The sequence below is a fragment of the Nothobranchius furzeri genome, chromosome 2 (assembly GCF_043380555.1).
Source record: "Nothobranchius furzeri strain GRZ-AD chromosome 2, NfurGRZ-RIMD1, whole genome shotgun sequence".
Lineage (NCBI taxonomy): Eukaryota > Metazoa > Chordata > Actinopteri > Cyprinodontiformes > Nothobranchiidae > Nothobranchius > Nothobranchius furzeri.
Window position 1 is genome coordinate 4,134,930 of NC_091742.1, and position 21,771 is coordinate 4,156,700.

General features: G+C 43.7%; 1 protein-coding gene across 12 annotated transcripts in view; it reads right to left on the reverse strand.

Moving 5' to 3' along the window:
- utrn (utrophin) overlaps positions 1-21,771 on the reverse strand; it is a 208,672-nt gene that overhangs the window by 125,289 nt on the left and 61,612 nt on the right. For 8 of the 12 annotated variants that reach the window (XM_015947254.3, XM_015947253.3, XM_015947261.3 and 5 more), the window contains 19 exons: positions 21,454-21,624; positions 21,294-21,338; positions 20,929-21,084; positions 20,294-20,431; positions 20,107-20,193; positions 18,536-18,706; positions 18,237-18,409; positions 16,475-16,625; positions 15,579-15,754; positions 15,290-15,425; positions 15,032-15,181; positions 14,710-14,862; positions 14,509-14,610; positions 14,209-14,323; positions 13,126-13,343; positions 10,374-10,491; positions 10,074-10,279; positions 9,243-9,397; positions 8,980-9,169 (listed from right to left, as the gene is read on the reverse strand). In XM_015947254.3, coding sequence (XP_015802740.3) covers positions 8,980-9,169; positions 9,243-9,397; positions 10,074-10,279; positions 10,374-10,491; positions 13,126-13,343; positions 14,209-14,323; positions 14,509-14,610; positions 14,710-14,862; positions 15,032-15,181; positions 15,290-15,425; positions 15,579-15,754; positions 16,475-16,625; positions 18,237-18,409; positions 18,536-18,706; positions 20,107-20,193; positions 20,294-20,431; positions 20,929-21,084; positions 21,294-21,338; positions 21,454-21,624 — 2,811 coding nt within the window. Of the gene's footprint in view, positions 1-3,105; positions 3,462-4,466; positions 4,738-4,975; positions 5,109-8,979; positions 9,170-9,242; positions 9,398-10,073; positions 10,280-10,373; positions 10,492-13,125; positions 13,344-14,208; positions 14,324-14,508; positions 14,611-14,709; positions 14,863-15,031; positions 15,182-15,289; positions 15,426-15,578; positions 15,755-16,474; positions 16,626-18,236; positions 18,410-18,535; positions 18,707-20,106; positions 20,194-20,293; positions 20,432-20,928; positions 21,085-21,293; positions 21,339-21,453; positions 21,625-21,771 lie in introns of those variants that run through there. The other 4 variants (XM_015947263.3, XM_054747939.2, XM_054747937.2 and 1 more) reach the window with 4 other exon arrangements.

The window sequence follows — 21,771 nt, forward strand, 5'->3', positions numbered from 1 at the left end:
ATCCACTTCAACTGAAATAATAAGCAAACAAAATAGATGTGACTCATCAAAGATGAATCATTAAAAAATGTGTCGTTTCTTCCACAAAAGCACATCAAATCTAACATTAATTTGGGTTGAACGAGCCTCAGAATTAAGACACCGAACCACCAAAGTGTAGCAGGAGCGGCCATTATCTCCCACCAAATGTTCCACTTCTTTTTAAAGAAGTAATTATCCCTGACAGCGGAGGGAAAATGTCCAGAGGTGGAAGAGAACCACAAAGGAGAATGAATCAGAGCTGACGTTTATGCAGGTAAACAGACAAGGAAGGGGAATTTTAAAAAAAATAATGGGTCAAAGGAGAGCGAGCCTCCTGAGGAGAATTAATCAATACGATTTCTAAGTAAAATCTTCTGAATAGTAATTTGGTTAATGCTCCTCTGTCCATTATTCTGGCCTGAGGTGTTCTATTAAGCGAGTCTGTGCTTGTGTGTGTTTGTAGGAGGATTACATGCTGTAATCTCCTCTCAAATAGGAGAAAGTGATGTTTGTCAGCTCCACAGAGGAGCGCGCATACACACACACACACACACACACACACACACACAGAAAACACACAATGAACTGTGAGTCAGCGCGGTGTCTGTGTGCTCACCGGCAGAACAGGACTCTGGCTGCAGAGCGGAGATCTTGTCCCTGTAGATAGTTTGCCAAACCAGTAACAGTAGCAGCTGGAGAGAACAAATTATTGTTCCCGCTGTTTGATTTACTCCCATGTTTATGCTGCTCTCTGGACTAGACCCTGACTCTTTCAGGCAAACTGTAAATGAGTAGAAACGGGCTGCTGGAAGGTCAGGCTGACTTCTCTCTCTGGCTTTAGGTCAGAATGTTCAAAAATCTTTCAACAAGTACAGAGAAACAGACGCAGAACTGAGACTAAAGGGGGAAAATGATGACGCGGAGTTTAATCGTATTCACTAATTCACTTTTTATCCTGAATATATTTTATCTGGCACTAATTTTGAATAAGGCTGCACCTTATTAGCACTTACGCTTTTAACATTTGCAAATACTAGTAAATTATGGGTTGTGATAAACGTTAGCGTTTGACACAGGAAAAGTTCATGTGAGGCATATGTTGGAACATGTTTTGGCTTTTTTCCTTAAGGAAATATTAGTTCTATGGTCTATGCTAAACATGTTCGTGAAGTTCTTTGCATAATTGCCTTTCACATAAAGCAATTTCTGCTTCAGTTTCAGTACCTTCCAGAATGAGCCGTTTCAGGGCCCTGACACTTGCTGCAAACAACCTGGAGCTGGCCACGCCCACCCCTCAAGCTGCTATAAGCTGAGAAGCATTGATATCCGGGAGGGGCTCAGAGTAGAGCCGCTGCTCCTCCAGCAGCATCCCTCTTTTGCGCATAAGAGGTTTATCTATTCTACTTTGATTATTTGTGACATCACAAATGGTGACTTTTTGAGTCAGCTTGATTTGGGAACATAATTCCTAAAACCAGTAACTGAAAGAAAATAGATGGATGGATTTATTTCACGTTTGGAGTGTTTTATAGAGGCAATAGAGACCAACATGGCAACGTGCAAAAGCAAAAAGTGAGATTTGCATAATTTGTCCCCTTTTAATCTCTTGTGTCTTTTTGCAGTTTAACCCTCATTTTATTCTGGTTGTGCCTCAAAAATAAAGAAATAAAATTTCCATTACCCTCTAATTCATACAGTGTTTACCCTACATAGGCTCAGGCATGGCGCTGCACCACATCTACGAGATTCACCCCGGCAGCGAAGCGGTCCGCGCTCAAATCACTAAAAAGTATTACCTAGACATTATCTACTCAGAACTACAAAGCCCAAAAAAATATTTACTGCCAAAAAAATCAGTTACAATATTTACCCAAACCTCCGAGCCTCGGCAACACTAAACCAACCAAATACAAATGCACTTGAGTGTTCATTTGTCTAAAGATGACTAAGCTTTTATTTCATTTTCCCACAAACACACCATTATATACTCTGATGATCGCACGTTGAGTAGCTGGTTCTGAAGAGCGTGTTAAGATAAACCACACAAAACAAGCACGCTCAGCCTGGAATTCACTAATGGAAGGATGTGTGCAAAATCCATCACTGTATGCATTTGTGGCTCAGTTCCCTCAGCATGAGAGAGACAAACATGATGCAGAGACAAGACATCGACAGGAGAGGTAAACGATTTTCTATCCATTTATATTTGCATTTGATCCCACTAAATACATAAAAACATGTTACTCCTGATCCCAAGAAGATCTGAAAACAATTTTCTGTCTGATTCCTCTTTTCCCATCATAATAGTAGCTAGAAGCAAAGAGAACAGGGTGCTGAGGGGCTGCAAGTACTAGTTTACATCCCATCTTCTACCAGTAAAGCCTGATTTAAAGAAGTTAATCTGCTGTGATTTACATGAGATGCTGATTGGAGGAGAACTCCCATCCTCATTTCCTTTTACTGTTCCTTCTGCTTCCTAATAAGAGGCATTTAAATGAATCCCTTACCACATAACTACTACTTGTGTGTAGTTGTGTTTGTGTGCACACGCATGTGAGAGAGAGCACGCCTGCAAACCAAAGTGTCTATGGAAGCGTGAAGGAAAATAGGAGATCTGAGAGAGAGCCAAGATACTTGAGGGGGGGTAAATGGAGGTTATCATCAGCCAGCTCCTCAGGCTCCAACACTGCTAATGCTAGCACTTGCTAATAACCCCGAGGACCCTGGTGAAATTCAAGGACAGGGAGGTCAGACAGCTGGGCTCCATGCCCGTGTCTGAGTCACATGTCCTGGAGTAGTAGTGAGCCAAGCGCAAAGGTATGTAGCGTGTGCAGCCCAAAGGCCAAAACCTGCGCTGCAAAATGACAAAATCTGAGTATTATTTCTAATTCTGGGCTGTTTCTAAAGTGAGTTTTGTTTGAAACACAAGGAGTGGGAGTCAGTGCCAGAGTAATGAGAGCAGGAGGACACTCCTCTGGAGAGAGGCTGCTGATTAAAAACACAGAAACAGAGCCGAGCCACGAGCGCTCCTCTGTAAGACTCACCATAAATGAAACAGGCATGCCGCTCAGCACCACTACTCACCAAATGACCAGTCCTGTCGCAGACATGCAAGCAATTCAAAGGCGAGCAGACAGGGGAGCGAAGAGTTTGGGCCCAAGGCTGGGCACAAGCAACAATCAGGGCTATGAGAGGATTCAATGGATCTTCTGTTTCCATATAAGGACAGCCCAGAATTGGTAAGCGCCAGCCTAAACAAAAAGAATGAGCAGACCCGAGTGGATCAGCCACATGGGAAATCTGCTAATCCATCATCAGGAATTTCCAGTTCCAGTCTTGTAGCGAGCGAGGGCACCCCGGGGAGGGATAGGACCATCCTGGCGTTGCTGATGCCCCCGGGGAAGGCCAAACAAAGCTGGAGTGACTGATTAAGCCCAGGGGAGGGTAATCGAGTGCAGAATGACTGATTTTTCCTACCAGCAAGGACACTAAGCAGGTAGATGTTGCTCTGAAGGATGCTGAAAGAAGCCAGATAAGCAACTCTAGAGTTTAATCAGTGTTAAAAGTACTTTTAACGAGCTCGTGTTGAGCTTCAAAAGGAGAAATTACAGGGAGATTTTTATTTCTCCAAGGAACACAATCTGGTGAAAAACCTAAAGGGCTGACGAGCAACCAGAGGAATAAATGCCGGAGCACATAGCAGCAGCAGGTTTAAAAACCGATTAAATATATAACGTTAAAGTACTTCTTATCTCTGCTGGTGCCAAATCTCAACAGCTGGTTTCCTGCCCTTAATCTGAGGTGGTGTTGTGTAACGAAACGGAGACTTCAGCAACGAGTGATGATCAGCAGGGACAAGGAACAAGCACTGCACGCATCAGTGGTCATTTTCTCAAAGGTAAAATCAATACAGACGCAGAAACATTCTGAAAGGCTTTTAAACACAACTGAGCAGCTGCAGCTTATTCAGCTGTGCCCTGAAACCACTTCAGCCCTAACAAAGGCAGTTATTAACTTTAATAAAGGCTTTTTTTGGGGTAATTACATCCATTTAAATTAAGTCTAACACTTCGAAAAACAGAAAAATCCTACGAACAAGGAACAGGAGTTCTTTTTCTCAGTCCAAGAGGTCAATAAAGGTGCACAAGGACCCAAAACAGCATCAACCGTGACAGAACGCCATGGCAACCAGATGATTTTAGGGGAAACAAGGATTCAAATGATGAAATTCTAAAAATGAAGGTAGAAAACTTTATGATCAGCTCAAAATATTCTGACAATACAGACTCGGATGAATTCACCACGAACTTTGGCGTGATGACATCAGTCAGGAAAACAGACTCAAGCTCAGAGAATCAGCCCCGTTTGAAGGAAAATGTCATCTGAAATAATAAAAACAGGCAACAAGAATGAACTTTGTTCTTCAGCAGAGTCTCTCCACGTACCTTGCACAGTTTCTGGTACCGCGGCGAGGAGATTGCCATCCTCTGGAGCCTGTGTAAGAAGACCACCACTTTCTGGAGGGAGGTCCGGACCATGGCCATCATCTTAAGACTGCCACAAGTCTGCAGCAGCCTGCTCTTGGTCTGCATGCTAGCACTGCCCTACCCCACTCATATTGTTCTCCCTCTCTCTAAGCAGCCGGCCAGAACCCAGCCAAGCTGATGTGATGCATGCACACACACACACACACACACACACACACACACACACACACACACACACACACACAAACACACGTGTACTCAGAAGAGAGAAAACACACTCACTTGAACTCGGCTCAGCGTGTCCCCACGTTTCATAACTAACACACACAAACACACAGCTAAGAGAGTTAGCCTCTCCTAGCTGTCCTTCTCTCTCTTTAGAGACACTGACAGAGCTGTCAACACACACACACACACACACACACACGATGATGATGCAAGCGAAGCGCACAAAACGAGACACTCACTTTTTCCTCCACGCGGACATTCACACGCGCACCCCGACTGCAGAACCAGAAGAGAATTAAACGAATCACTTGTGACGGCACCCTGTGGGGTCAGACGAGGGTGACAAAGGAGAGTAGAATGAAGACAAGGAGGAGAGCAGAGAGGAGCGGAAAGTGCCAGCGGGCTTAAGAGGAGGAGAGAAAAGGAGGAGGAGAGAGAGAGAGGGAGACACCGGCAAAGGCACGAGTTGCACCGGACAACAAGCGAGTATTCGTACGCCGATCACTTTTTACTGCCTCTGATCCAGAGAGAGGAAGAGAGGGAAGGAACAGAGAGAGAGAGATGGGGAGATGAAACGCAGCCGCAGAAAAGGGGACAATTCCTCTGGCGTGGAGAAGAGTACGCCGGTGACGAGCAGATCAATATGCGAGAGACACACGAAAAGTGAAGGAGGAGAGAGATGGAGCCAGAACAAATGAGATGCACAGTAGAGTAAGAAAGGAGGCGGAGCAACTTCAGGCTGTTCCTGGAAGTACGGCTTCCATTCAGTGACAGCACCAAGAGGGCACAAACTTCCTTCTTATGACACCCAAACAAAGGTGGGGCAGGTTTGTAGAAGACTTATTTAATCATAAAGGCACGGTTCTGATGAGGAAACCAGAAAACAGCAAAGACACAAAAATACCACTTCATAAAGCTCCCAGCTTTAGTCCGTGAGGCAGACACCTTGTCTACTTTTAAGACTAGGCTTAAAACATTTTTATTTGATAGGGCCTATGGTTAAAATCTGATGTAAGCCTAGATCTGGACAAGTGGGGGAGAAGAGGGAGGTGGAGTGTTCAGTCGGTAAAGACGGCTCTCCCTTGCCCTGCCTCCAACATGCCTCCATCTAAAAAGGATAGGTTATCCAGAGTTATCTCTGTAGTTATGCTGCTATAGGCTTAGACTGCTGGAGGACACACTGACCACTTTTCACACTCTACTGCTTTATTCTACAATCTGCTCTTTAACTGTATTATTTTCTGCTATTTCAGCTGTTAACTTTATTTTCTCTCTAAGTGTTTTTCTCCCCAGAAGAAGCTACAACGATGTTCTGCTGAGCTGTGGTGGCCTCATGGGGGTCATCGTCTAGCACACTGCTGCTAACCACTTAAACATTCTCTCTCCTGATAATAACTTTTTGCTTTCCTCGACGTTGGATGTGCTACTGCTAGTTTACCCGTTTAATTATAGATTCACTAGGATAAATACAATAAAGTTTATCTCTCACCAAATAGAATATTTACTGAGAAATCACGGTGTAACCATAGACACATTGCTTGGTGTGTGCGTGCGTGTGTGTGTGCGTGCGTGCGTGCGTGCGTGCGTGCGTGCGTGCGTGTGTGTGTGTGTGTGTGTGTGTCTGCTCTGTCTTCTCGATCCCCAGTGAGTCGTGGAGGATGGCTGCTTATACTGAGCCAGGATCCTCTGGAGGTTTCTTCCTGTTAAAAGGGAGTTTTCCTCTCCACTGTCGCTTTATGCTTGCTTAGTATGAGGATTGCTGTATAGTCACTGACACTAGTCAGTGGCTTGATGCAACCTGCTGGGTTCCTTATATAGGAAACATTATTTCTGATTGGCTTAATGACCTGACCTGAATTGGAATGTTTATTATGTGAAGTGCCTTGAGACGACTCTTGTCGTGATTTGGCGCTTTATAAATAAACTTGAATTGAATTGAATGTGTTCACATAAATATATGTATTAGATTATGTTTACATTAAAGGCACAAACTTTATCTGGCTGCAACGAAAACAGCTTTTTAGCTTTTGGTCGATCGGAGTCACGTTACCAGATTTTTGAAAGGGCAACGTTTACAGGCTGACGGAGAAAACAAAATACATATCTATCAGTAGTAGTTGCATTAGTAGCATAATGGTAAGTAGATCTCCAAAACAAAACATTTGCAATATCTGCATAAGCAATATCAAAAGTGCAAAAATCTATTAAAACGCAGACCCTGCATTGTTTATTTGGTTAACAGGTGGAGCCAAAATATCAAAACTGACAAGATTACATTTTAAATCGATATTAAAGCTTTTTTCCTGATTTCATCAAAAAAAGAAGCTAAATAAAAACAAAAGAGGAGCCGAGGATGAGTGGACATAACGGACCGTTCTCTATAATTATGTTTTCTGCACAAATTGACTCACAGACAGATGCTGTTTAGTTTATAATACAAACAACTAGATTGTCTAGTTTATACAGAAGGGCAACAAAAAGGCAGCAACAATAAAAGGCATAAGTGAATTCTCACATAATAGTGATTTACACACCAACACACACACAATAAGATGGGTTTACATGACTCAAGAAGTCGAACCGCAGATGGCCGACTCGGCGTGGGACTGAGTGTTTTGTTGGCTCTGGCTAAATTCTCCTGGCAGAAACAAATCATAACGGAAGTTACGGTGTAACTATGGTTCTGTGAGTTCCTGGATGACTGCCAGTCACAGGGGTCACTCGGAACTTCTCGGGCGAGAAGATCCCGGGAGACCCGAACGTAGCCATCGGCGCGTAATTTATTGACTCGCGACCAGGTGCGCTACGTGTCACGTGCGTGACTTTGTTTACATTAGTACTCGACCTGCGCAGAGCGCGAGGAGATACATCCACTCTGTTTACTGCCACTGGCAGTCAGGAGGGAACGAAACAGAACTAGTGTTCCACTAAAGTTCGGTGCACAAACACGTTCGCATCTCCACACGCCGAGCCTAACACACACACGTCAAGCACGATAAACATCACCTCTTTAAGCTGTGTGCCTCTCTTCACATTTCTGATAAAAAGCTATTATCTCCGTATCTTCCCATGATGCCTCTGGAGTTACGACCACACTCTGGTACTTATCCGTTTAACGGCCCGGGCTGTGGACGATGGTTGCAAATGAAAAAAGAGCAGAGGGTGATTTATGATAAGAAGCAATAACAGGGTTAAATTAGAGAAAATTAGCTGATGTCAAATGTACTTTTCGCATAAAGGTCCACCCTGATGTACTCACAACGATGTAGTCACAAAAACACAAAAATGTAATCAAAAACTCATTTGAGTTCCAAATAAGCAACAATCAGCAACAATCATGACTGTTTCTATCCAACTCACTAAATTCTGCTCTGACCACAGCATCCTCAGAGGAAGTGTAATCCTCAGACTGACTAAGACCTACCCTACATGTCTAACATGGAAACAGCAGTCAGAACGATCACAGCCAGAAGCCAAAACGTGGTAATTAAAGTAACTAAACTCTGGACCGTGGCAGAGCGGTCGCCTCTCAGCTCATCAGCTGAGGTTTAACATCTGTCTCTGCTTCATTAACCCAGTTTCTATTCCTGACTCCCGTCCGTCACTCTGAACCAGCAATGAAACAAAAAATGAGGATAAAGAGAGCGACTCTGAGTGGCAACCGGTTCACAAACAATCAATCTGTCGATGCAGAGACTTCACATCAGAAAGGAGCTGTTAGAAAGTGTTCAGCTCTGACTTAATGACATCATTCACCCCACAAAATAAACTTTTAAAAAAAGTTGTGACAGAAATCCTGTGGGACTTGTTCTTAGAATGATGGATCACATTAATACATCCTTAAAGGAAAGGTGTGTGGACCTCAGTGTGATTTTCCTCCAGAACTATGATCTGTTTTTACATTAAAAATGCAAAAAGACGTGATATTTTTAAACCATTACACAGGAAAAGTAAAGTCAAAAAACAATCACACACATATCTGAGCAGCACGGGACAATACCATCAATGAGCCACAAGATTTCACATGACCTCACAATGCCCGCTGCCCTTAACATAACCATACCCCCCATCCCACACACACACACACACACACACACACACACACACACACACACACACACACACACACACACACACACACACACACACAACACACAACACACACAACACACACTGCAGCTTCAGTTCAGATGGCACCTGTGCATGATTTCCACACACTGCTTCCGTCGGTTTCCAGCCCTACCTCCAGTTGTCGCCTCAGCTCCTTCACGTGAGCCGGGTCCTGCAACAGATCCTCCCTCTGTGAGAAGTCGGACAGGACGGTGATGGTCGTCTCAGCCTCCTGGATCCATCTGAGGAAGGACTCTAGCTCCCGAAGAGACCCCTGGACTCCCTTTAAATCGGCGTCCAGCTGGGCGCGGCGGTCGTTCACCCTGCAAACACAAACGGGTCAAACCCAAAAGAAGACGTGGTAAAAGCTGCAGAGGCAGACTGGTTTTCCAGTACCTGCTGTTGACGCTGCTCCAGGCTGCACTGTGCTTCTCTGTGACCTCACTGACCCTCCTGGTGTCATCCAAAGAATATTCTCGTAAGAGGTGATTGGACAGATCGGTGAAGGCCGTAACGGCAGCCTGGTCTCGACCCAGAGTTTGGGAAACTTCCTGTGAAACAAACAGCTGACCAGTGATGCTGAAATTATGAACACATTATGAACTCTCTTGACTTTTTTAATGATTAATAATTTTTTACACCGATTGATTTTAATTAGATTAGTATGCAAGATTAAAAAGCTTCACTCACATTAAATAAATAAATACAATTAAAAGTCTTTTTCTTCTGGTCATTATTTAAACTCTGCTTAAATAAGATTGAAAGCATTATTGTTGTTATTATTAATTCAGATTTATGTCAATTAAACCACATAACTTTCTTTTAAATTGAAATTTGACAATAAAAAAGACAACTGCTCATCAGGATGTGAGCACTCAAAGCAACAGCAGCAGGTGTTTATGTAACATGTTGGATTGAGTTAATCTCAGTTGCCCTCTAGTGTTCGGGTTCGGTACTGCCTCAGACTGAACCTGTTCGCTAACACCAAGTCCTCTAAAGCTGATATTAGGGTTCAAAGTGAAACTTCAAAGAGGCGATTTATTCCTCCCTTTACAGACTCAGACGGCTGTACCGGAGACTTCTAAAGTACTGCAGAGTCGAGTCGGGCTTTTTCTTCTTCCCATTAGGACGTATTCCCTGGAGAAGGCGTCCGGCTCAGGGACAAGGACGAAGGATCACAGAGGCAGCGGACATAACGGAGCAAAGACAGTGAAAATCTGCCCTGACCTTGCAGTCTTCCAGCTGTTTTGTCAGGGGATCGCCGGCCCGCTGAAGGAGGTGGTGGAAACGTCCTTCGCCGTTTGCGATGAGGGCCTTCACCTCCTTCCTCTTCTCCTCCCACTGGTTGCTGTGGGCGATCATGTTATCCAGCTGCTGGAGGCGAGCTTCAACACCGTGCTGAGTGCTGTCCCACTGGCTGTGCACTTTCTCCACTAAACCCAGAGAAAAGATGCATATTTTAAAACAAAAACACCAGTTTATTTTTAGACATCCTTGTTCTTCGATGCCGCCCTGCTGGGTACGTACATTTCTCAGTGATAGATGTGCGAATGTCCAGACTAGAGGTTTTGTTTTTAATGTTCTGTGCCAGGGTGAAGATGTCCTCCAGCTGAGGATGGCGCTGCTCCAGGTCCCTCTTTGTCACCTGTGATGACAGAAAAGAAAGAAAAAACACATAAACACAGCAGATCTGGATTTTAAGTCTCCCTTTAGATCCTACTTAAAATAGAATGACCTGATATCAGTTCCATCACCAGGTGACCTTCAAACACCTGTTTAAGAACACAGCCATGCTAACTTAAAGGGACTTTACGGAGTTTTGAATTTTTATGCTCGCGATTGCCCCCTCTGGCCAAAAGCGTAACGGCAGCTTCAATAGTAGGCTCATGCACGAGGCGCGCATGCTGTACGTCACACTCCTTAACAAAGGGGGGGGGGGGGGGGAACAGGAGAACGGAGAGGGTGCTCGCTGCAGAACCACAAAGGCGGAGCTGCATCATAAGGTGGAGCTGCACCAGAGTCAGCCCCGCCCATTCACGCAAACTCAGCCTAGCCCACTGACTTCCGTTTTTGTTTTCAACTTTATCGCAAACTGACCTGACCCACATGAATTACGGCTGTTACTAGTTTACAGTCGTTAATGCTATGTTCTGTGCTCCAATTAAACAAGATAAATATAACTTGCTACATGACAAAGACTGAATATATCTCGAAATGAAAAGCCCTTTTTCAGCGAATATCTGCCCACAGCCGGTCTAACAGAAATGGTGTATAACAGCATTTCAAACTTTTGAATGGGCCTTGGTAGTCTAGTGGCGAGATCGTCTGAGTTAAGATTTGCTTTCCCCTCAGCTGATGCTGGTTCGATTCTCGGTGGGGTCGTCAGCAATCTATTTAGCCAGCTGAAACATTTAATTTGTTTATATTTTAGTTGTAATGTTTATTTTCAGCAAAATATTTATGTCTGTAAAAGTTCTTTGAATTTGGTCGTTCCTAAACAGCATTTTAGTTGAAACTCTGCTCACAAATGGACTCACACTGGCTAAATAAACAAATAAATAAATAAAAAAAAACACATTAGTCATTATATGTTAAACTGTGTACCAGTAAATTGTTGTAAACATAGTACTGGCAAGTGTAGCTAGAAATGAAGAAAAGAGGTTGTACACTACCTAAAACTTACAGTAATGGGAGGCGAACCTGCGCAAAACTGCATGTTAATCTGACTCCATAACCACTACACCACCACATCTGTTATAACTCATGCGGCGTTACATCTAATTGTGCTGCCCAGTGTGTCTCTGAGATGGGTTGTATGGTTTTTCGGCGGTGTCTCAGTAGAAGTCATTTCAGAAATAATTTGTCAGAAAATTCACAGAATATCCAGATTTGAGAACCAAGACCAGACCCGCTTTGGGGGAGGAGACCAAATTGAAGCTGAGATGGGAGGAAAATGCATGAATGAGGCTAAAAATGGCTTTGGCATGTTTCTTATGAGGAAATGACAATATAACATGATTAAAAGTTCCAAAAGTTAGATTTTCAATTATATGGAACCTTTACAAAAACTGTTCAATTAACTTCTCATCTCCATCCTCAATGTTGCATTTTTTAGCTATAACACCCTCTTTGGTTCCAGAATGCTATCAAGTCTGACAACTGGAAGGAATTGGACTGACTCTGATGGAATGGGCAGGGCTGATTCTGGAATGGGCGGGGCTGACTCTGGTGCAGCTCCACCTTCTGGTGCAGCTCCGCCTTTGTGGTTCTGCAGCGAGCACCACTTGGGAGAACGCGCAGCTAATTAATTAAATAATTTGGTTCTGTACCTTTCTCTTCAGCACAGCCGACAAAGGTTTATGATGGGTCAGTCCTCCTGCATGCTCAGATCACTCCCTTCCCTTGCTTGAAAAATTGTTCCAAAATGAATGTTGAACCCACATCTTTTTATCTGTGAATTCAATGCCGTTCGGCGAGTCTCAAATAAAAATTTGGGCATCTTACTGTAAAAAAAATATACCATTAATGTAAAAAAGAAACTCTAAATAAACTATGTTCACATCCAGAATCGAACCCAGGACTTCTACACGAGAGTCCGACGTCTTACTAGGCGAGCTAAAGCACCAGTGACGTAATTTGTATCTGTAACATGTATATCCTTGATGACAGCTGAAACAACATCAGTCCAAAGAACGGTTCGGAGCAAAAATGGCTATTTTGTTGCTAATTTGCAGGAAATATCTAGAAGAAAGTTCTACAGAAAGTAGCTAAGGGTCCTCAGAAATGTAGCTAGCTTTGTCACTAGGCGTTAGGAACAGCGACAAAGTGGCACTGCCTCTCTCTCTGCTGCCAAAGCTACTGATAGCAAATGCTACGGGCGATGCCTGAGCGTGAACGAGCATGAAGCAGCCTGCTCGACCCGAGCATCTCTCTTTTTCTGTGATTTTACAGAAAAACAGACAATCACAGTAAAAATGCCAGGGCTCATTCTACAGGACCAGGGCATTGCAGGAGAATGTATGAAGAAGACATTTATTATTTCTATACATGGTTTGGCTGTCAAACTTCTTTAAAGTCCCTTTAAGTGTTGATTAATTAATATGAGCCCTCTTTCCAAAAAAGCAGTTAAATTCCCCAAATCCAGAGTACATCACTGGATTAAGTTTTCAGACAACTTTAGTGACTTCTTTTTTTAAAAAGCACCAAATAAAACCAACGTTGGAACGACCTTTTACTCTTATTCTGCAGACTATTGTCCTCTCCTTCGTCCGTTTCTCACCTGAAGACGCCCCATGGTCGTCCTGATCTCGTTCGTGTCCCCCACAGTGACTATATTAGACTTGAGCATCTGGGTGATGAGGAGAAGCCAGTCGTTCAGTTCGGTGGCTGTTTGGTTCAGGTCGGTGGGCGCCACGGTGTCTGGTGTGTGGGGGGTCCGGTGGTGGGGCTCCTCACTTGCCAAGCTGGCCATCTGAACAGCGGAGGGCACCGCAGCACCTGGAGGGAGGAGAGGAACAGAGGTTAATCTCAGTAACATGTTTTATGAAGAAATTATCATACAGTGAGACGTGTCAGAGGCTTCTGGAGGAGAGGGGCATCGCCGTGAATTAGGATCAATGGGGCATCAAAGATGACTTCAACGGATCCACAACAATCCCAATCTGAATTTTAGATCTTTGAAGTCACCTCCTGTTTCACTAAAGCGTGTTAAGTATAAAAAACTAAAGAGTCAAGGGACATTTGTGGAGATGGAACCAAGGTAACATCATCAGAATGAGGAAAAAGAACCTTTCAGGATATTTAAGCACTTTTTACATCCTAACTTCATAGAGAATTTAACAAACTGGTTCATACAGAAGTCTGTAACTCAAGCTTCCTTTCATTCCAGATCCAAATGGCTAATACATTTTAACAGGATAAAACCATTTCTACATGTTTTCCATAACTCCTCTTTGCACATTTGAACTTTAAAAAAACCAAAGCGAAACAAATCTTCTCACTGTCCTCGTCTATTTAACACTTTAATCTAAATGCTGAAATGTCTCCCCAGCCTTCATTAGCTTCTGCATGAGCGATTCATCACTTAATCAAACAAATCAGCTGTGTTCATGATCTAAAACATGCAGGAAACTTTCTGGAAGCAGACTGCAGCACCAGGTATGTCAGCTCCACTTTCTCTAAGTCCAACCTGCCACTCTGAAGTTGCAAGTGCAACATTCTGGCCACAGAGGGTGGTGGGGGGACTGAGTGATGTTTCATTATCCTTGCAAAAGGTCATTTTAACTTATACTGACTCAAGAAAATATGTTTTAAATGTGTGAAAGTTGCATAGTATGCCTTTAATTCCTAGCTATGTTTTTACCAAGCTGCTGGTGTTGTACAACATGATGTGTCCATGGAGACACAGGTGCATGGAGAGATTCCCTCAGGTGGCTGTCTAGAACTTTCCAATCAGCAGCCAGCTGCTCCACTTTCCTCTTTAAAACACGACAGAACAAAAGGTTAGCACAAACTGAGTGTGTCCAGATTTCTGCAACAGACAATCAAACTACAATAACTCACAAAATAACCCCAGGTGGAGTAGTGATGCCCTAATAGTTCAGTATGTTCTAATTAAATGCAGTATGCTTTTTATTGCGCTACGCTGCTATAAAATATACACCTTCTCCTCTGGAAGCAGCTGCTGTTCTCTCTGCAGCTCGATGGAATGAGCCAGCAGGTCCTCCAGATCCTGCTTCCTGTCCTTCATCGACACCTCCAGAGCCTGGGACAAGGTCACAAAATAATTATTTGATGCATCTGAGTAAATTATGTATGGATTTTCGAGCACTTTAGTTCTTATAATGAATTCAAGTTGTCTTACCTGAGCTTGGCCAGGATTCAGGCCTCGGGTCGCGATGGTCTGGTTCGTGATGACGACCCAATCCGTCAGCTTGTTCATCCCCTCCTGGAACACCGTGTGACTCTGCAGGTTGGCCTCCACCTCCCCCACCTTGTCCAGTAGCTCGTGAGTCACCTGCAAAGAGGAAGATCAAAGGAAAATGAGAGGAAGTATTTAAGACATCAGGAAAAGGAGGAAAATATAACAAGAGTAGAAAATCTGGTGCTTGTAGCGACAGAAGGTCTAAGCATCTTAGAAGTAATAAAAAGCTCATTTAGAAGTTGGAAGTGTAACTTTGCTTCACCTTGCTCCACTTGAGGTTGATGGCTCTCAGCTTCCCAACATTCATGTCTCTGTCCTGAGGACTCAAACTGGGACTAGCTAAGATGTGGGGAGCGTGTTTGTTCAGCCAACCAAGGCGTTCGTTCTGAGTGTCCATTTCCTCAGCGAGAGTCTGCAAGGAAAAGTTACAAATCCTTCAATTCACCAAGAACCAGGAGTCCAAGCACCACGAGGATGGTGGGTGGATAAAACGAAACCGTGCTTCTTAGTTTGGTTGTACCTTGAGATCTTTAAGGTTTTTGTCAGTAGTGGAAACAGGCAGGAAGCAAACAGCGTTTTCTGCCTGTTCCAGCCACACAGCTAGCTCCTCACTCCTCTTCACCAGGTCAGACAGAGCTGGATCGTCTCCAGCTAACCTACACACACACAAACACACACACACAAAATAGGACCTACATTTCCTCGAGGTTACAGGACTATTCCTAAAATTTCCATTTAAATTGCTGCTACAGACTAATCGACTGGACGGATAAACAGCCGGTGATGGCAGAACTCCTCCGTGCGGATACCTGCGCTGTCTGTCCAGAACTTGGCGGTTAACGGCTCTCCAACGCCGACCCAGAATCTCCAGCTTCTCCTCCAGCAGGGGCCCATCTGGAGATGAAAGCTTCCCAACGATCTGCTCCCCAGAGCGAGTCAGTCCAGCGAGGATGGGCTGGTGACTGGCGAGGCCGTCCTCCAGCTCCTGAGACACAATTAAAAGACACAAATGAAAACGGTGAAATTAGGGTTCAGTCAAACAGACTAATCACACACTCAAGCATTAACGTTGAATCACTAAACGGCGTGATTTGCTGCGATTCCATATTTAAGCTGCTAAATCTCTACGTTCCTCTGCTGGAGATTTAACGTGGCGAGACAAAGCCGTAAAGGTGAGTGAGTGTACAGGTGGCAGAAGGATGAGTCAGCTAATAGATCTTTCAGTTCCCTTCCACTTGATCCCTCGTTTCGTTCTCAGCTGCTGAGAAAACACCTGAAAAATCAGGCAGGAGAGTGGCTCCAGCTTTGCAAATCAAAACGATAACGGTGTTAAAGGCGGTGGCGTTGTCAGCGATAACGCCGCCGAGTTGGAGGATTTAATCCCCCTGGGAAATGAAAGTTAAAGGCCCCTCCGTGTCTTTTTCTTCACTTCTCATTTCTGCTCGAACAACGAACCAATTTAATGCCTAAAACGTATCGTGTCCATTTGGGGAATAAAAGCAATCACCTTTTGTCTGACGTAACTAATTATCTCACAGCTTTTGTCTCAAATCTAAAATTTCTGCACTCTGGATGCTAATTACATAAACACACGCTGATGTCTTGCTTTTAGAGCTGAGGAGCCAGCACATCGTTGAAAAACAAAAACTTGTTCTGTTTCCTGAAGAGCATCCATTAATCACACAGATCACTGAGCATCACCAACCTCTTGGCTCTGCCGAGCAGAGTCCAGGTCCAGGTCACCGTCTGGGCCGACGCTTTCAGACAGAAGTGTCTCCGTCTCTGTGAGCCACTGAGAAATGTCCCTCAGGGCGCAGTGGAACCGCCCCCACTCCTCTGTGGCACGGTCAAAGCTCCTGCAGCCCGACGAGGAGAAAGAACAGGCCAGAGATGAGCTCAGAAGCAGGTTTATTGGGTAATAAAAGTGTTATTATCACTCAAAATGAAACAGAGCGTTTGTTTTGTTTGATTTTTGATCAGATCAGAAATTAGCCCAGACGCTAAATAAGAAATGATCCAAATATTTTTTATGGAAATCTAAAAATAAACCAGGAGGACTAATCTGAATATCTGTCACATTTAGCCAGCTTTAGGCTGATTTGACCAAATAAAGTGGGAATAAAATACCAGAATTTTAAAAACTTTTACAAATATAAAGATTTACTGACTGAACCTAAAACAACTGCTAATTCACACAAACTTTATTGGATCTCGTTAAAAAAACTAAGATAATAAATATTATTTGTTACTTGTTTTCTGGCAGGTGTGGATCCCTGAAAAATATTTTTTATCCGATTATAATTAAGGAGTCACTGTGAGTTTTTTATACAGGCTGAACATGAAAATAGTCTCCTACACCTATCTCCTGTATTAGCCTCAGATAGTAAATAGATGGTGAAACGCCTGATAGATCTACGTCACACTGTCCCTTAATATTCATGGACTCACCCATCTTGACTGGGAAGACTGTTGTTTTAGCATCCAGGAAACATCCCAGCCAGTAGAAGCTAACAGTTAGCATTAGCATCTTGACCACACAGCAGAACTCCTCCAGGACTGTGTTATTTGAGGAGATAAAACAGCCACGTTGCAGAGCAAACTGAGTCAGTGGTACAGTCGTGTTGCTGTTATCCAATAGGAGGCGAAGACCCCACAACCTGCCGCCTGAAGCCATTTTCTCCTCCTGCTGAATTATACTTACTGATTCTGGTGCATCCTACTGGAGACCACTGATTAAGAGTGCTCAGCACCTTTAATTACATAAAAACTACATTTTTAAAACTTAACTTTAACACATTTACTGGTTGATATGGATTAACTACTCTGTCATTTGTTTGAGTTTATGACTTCAATTGATAATAATAAAAAAAAGCTAATTAGTGAACCATATAAACAGTCAGAGGAACTTAATCCGCAACAATCAAAATGCCCCAAGGACACAATAAAGGTCAGAGTTGCTGCTGAATAAAGAAATATTGACAAGAAGGTTCATTATTTCAAAAATTATACAAAAATTCAGATTTTTTTATTCTACATCGTCATCCTGCAGGTTCCAGTTGAGGAAATGCATTTTTGAATAAAAAACAGGGATGCAGACGGTGCTCGTCATCGTTTGGATGCCATCTACAGATTTCCTCGGTCACCGGTTTGCTCTCAAGGAAACAAGGACGCATGAAGCCCGACTTTGTGCTGATACTGGTCAATGTCACCCACTGTCTGCGCATTTACATCTGGGAATGAATGTGGGCAGGCGTGAGATTGTTTATGCTTGAGGAATTCCTCCGACATTAATCAAGGTCAGTTTCAACAAATCTGCCGTCTCCTGAGAAGTGGACAGCCGGCACCCCCTCGCCCTGCAGCCCCAGCCAAACACACACCCTCATTGACTCAGATGCGTACTTAAACTGGAAACAGCAGCTTGCTTGTTTTGCTCAGTTGTTGTTTAAAGCTGAATGTAGCTTGCGTACCCTTTGCGCTGACTGTACATGCGGTTTAGCCGGTCCCAATCGGCGTTGAGCTGCGTGAGGGCATCTCCCATTTGGGCCACCTCTTCAGGGGAAGCGTCCTGGATAACCTCCGGCTGACGCTCATGAATTGTTGTGATCTGCTCGCCCAAATGCTCCAGATTCTCTTTAATATTCTGTGGGAAAAGAAACCAACAAGTTGTTAATTTTTGGGGATAAAAGCAAACGTCAACACTGATTTCTGCAGAATTTCTGCATGGCGACTTTTGATTTTGCAGAATAAATGCAGAAACCAGTCCCACCTTCAGCGTGTCCTTCTGACTAGAAAAGTCTTCATAAAGCCCCCCGCTGAGTTCAGAGGAGTTGAGGAGCAGCTCGTTGTCAGCCATGGAGAGCAGAGCTTTGTTGATCTCTAACAGGTAGTCAGAGAGATTCGCCAACTTGCTGCTGCAGCGCCCAGCAGCAGACATCTCCTGCAAATACAGAGGAGGAGAAGAAAACCAGTGTGACACCTGAGTTTGAGCAATCCAGCAGAAAAATGTAGGATTACAACGGCCTCATAACACTGATCACAAATGTTTTACTAAAGCAGCTCATCCTAAAGTAAATACTAAAAAATTATATTTAAACAGGCAGAGAATGGAGGAAAAAACTCATAAAAGGTTGAAGCAGAAGGTGTTCTGCTCTTAAACCAAGCCTTTCCGAGTCTCTGGTTCTGATGCAGCTGTCCTAGCTGACCGGAACCTTGCTCCATCGTTCTAGTCTTGATCAAATCAAACAAAAACAAAAAAAACTCCTCTGCCTTCTTAGGCCTAGTCCACACGTAGCCGGGGTTTTTTAAAAACGAATATCCGCCCCTCCAAAAACTTGCATCCACACCACCTCGTTTAAAAAAAAAACTCTGTCCACAAGTACCCGGATAAATACGTTGTTAAGGACATGCCAGACCTGTAGGCGGCAGTACTTCCCCCATTCTTAACCTCGTCCTTCGTCTGTGGTCTTCCGCAAGGAGCAGTAATTCCGCTTGCAAAAACAAACAAGCAAAAAGCGCTTGGACAATTGATAAAGCGAGCGCAGCTCTGAGGGCTTCCATGATGTCGGCTAGTGTAAACACAGGTCGCACACGTGATGTCAGCATTTTTTTGTTGCGGAAAGTGACGTTGCGGACCTTAGAACTCCGGTTTTGTCTGTCCACACGCAGACACCCAAAACAGAGAAAATGCAGATCTTCACTTTGGCCGGAGTTTTTAAAAAACTCCGTTTTCGTGAGGATGACAGGCCAAAAAACGTAGAAAAATATCTACGTTTTGGCAGATCCCCGGCTACGTGTGGACAGGGCCTTATAATCAGCCTCTGTGCTGAATTTCCAGTGCAGTTTAAGGAGACATTGCACCCAAAAGTGAAAATGTGCCTGTTGACATATTTCCCAGAGTTAGATAAGTGGGAAAAAATCATTTGCAACCAGCCTAGTTATTCTCCTAACCTGGCAGTACTCTTTTGGCTTTAGCTTAGCATTAAGCACAGTAAGTGAATGGGACCAACTAGCATTGTGAGAAAACAAGTCCTTAAAATCACTCAGTAGTGATAAATTCTGCTTGGTGACCTAAATAATCATTTCTCTGAAATGTGCAAGGTCACAAAAGGTCTTTTTTTCTCACAATGCTAGCTGGTCCCATTCACTCACTGTGTTTTATGCTAAGCTAAAGGAGTACAGCCCGGCCAGAAGAACGACTGGGCTGGTTAAAGTAGTTTTCCCCACTTATCCAACTCTGGAAAATATGTCAGACAAAATATCACTTTTGGGTGGAATGTGTCTTTAAGAAAAACGAAACTCTTTCCTTTACCTCAGATTAACTCGCTGCATGACGCTTACCTCTACAGGGACCTCTGCTTGCTCTCTGAACCTATGAGAAGATGATGAGCCTACTGAGACTGTAACCTGCCTAACTCGTCGCAGATCCTGAAACAGAAAGTTGCAAGAACTGATGAGTGCATGAAAATAACCAAACATTTTGTAAAAAGTTGAAAAGATTTTTCTATGTTAAAGAGATGAGTTTTACCCTGTGAGCTGAGTACTGGCCCTGCAGCCGCAGCAGCATCACTTTCAGCTCCTCCCTTTGGCCCTCATCTGAGGTTTGCTGCAGCAGGTCTTCTCCTCGCCGCAGCAAGTCTTCCACACCAGCTTTCTCCTCATCCATCTGCAGCAGAAAGATGGAAGATGAGTTTGCTCAGGATGCAGCAGTGAAGTGTTATCTATAGCTTTTTTTTATTAAAGGCTACCTTAAATAAATAGAAAATCTGCCCAACTAGCTCAGAGGCTGTCCAACAACTTAAAACAAAGAGAACTTCCTGACTGACCTCGTTTTGGATTGATCTGTTTTCTTTCAGCTGGTGTGTTTAACGTCATAAACCTTCCAAACACAGATTAAACCCCAAACTTGTTAAACCTTGAAATGCCAAACCAAAGCTCGCATTATCACAAAGCAGTTTTACAGACTGAAGCTCTGCAGCTTTTTACAGAAAATCCTATAAAACCTCAGAATTCGAGTCGACAGCCTTTGTTGTCAGCATTCCACAGGAAAACAATGGTAGAAATTATAATCATTCATCTATATTTTCTCCTAATTCTGACTTTATAATGAGTATTTTCTCTTAATTAGATGCTAAAATGCTCCTAAAAGGTAAGAGTGAGTACCTTGTCATCATCCAGGATGCTTACTGGTTCCTGCTGCTGCTGCAGAGCCTTCAAAGTGTTCTGCAACTCTGCCTGAAGGTCCTTCACGTCTGCTGGGAATGCAGCTTTAGCAGGGTGAGTCTGACTTTGCGCTCGGATCTCCTGACCGTGAGTGACCTGATTAAAAAGAACAAAAACAAACCTCAGGCAACTCCGTCTGCACTTTAAACCAAGAGTAAATATCCAAATCTGTTCAGAAAGAGTTAAGCGTGGCTAAACTCATCCAGCCTAACAGCCTTGGTGATGAATTTCTGATTCCTGTTGGAAAACATGATTTAAGAGGTCTCGCGGCTATTCCAGGGAGAGCTAATGAGAGGTTTCTGTACCTGCTGATTCATCTCAACACCTGCTGACTCCAGACTGGCCATCATCTAAAACAAAACAATCATCCAACAACAAAAACAGATTTAAAAAACTGCCTTTTGCTATTTTACATTACACCCCACCCAGTCAAATTAAAACCTGGTAAATTAGCTGTTTTGGTACCTGTGCAGTTTTGATGTGCAGGGAAACTTTGTCAAAGTTACAGTTGAGCTCTGACAATTTTGGCTCCACCACATCCCGACAAGCAGGCCCCCTGCTGGTCATCAGTATAACAGCTTGGTCCCTCACATTGTCCACACGCAGAGTGATGTCCTCCAGCTCCTCCAGCGTGCTCTAAAGACAAAAACAAAACAGCTTGTAATCATTTTATGCTGACAATCTCTCCCAGATGAGTTCAGAGGTCGGTTTGGGGTCAAAACAGGGAGCTGAGTGCAGCTGAAGGAGATCTAAAGGTGCTCTAGGAGAAGTTTTTCACCATTT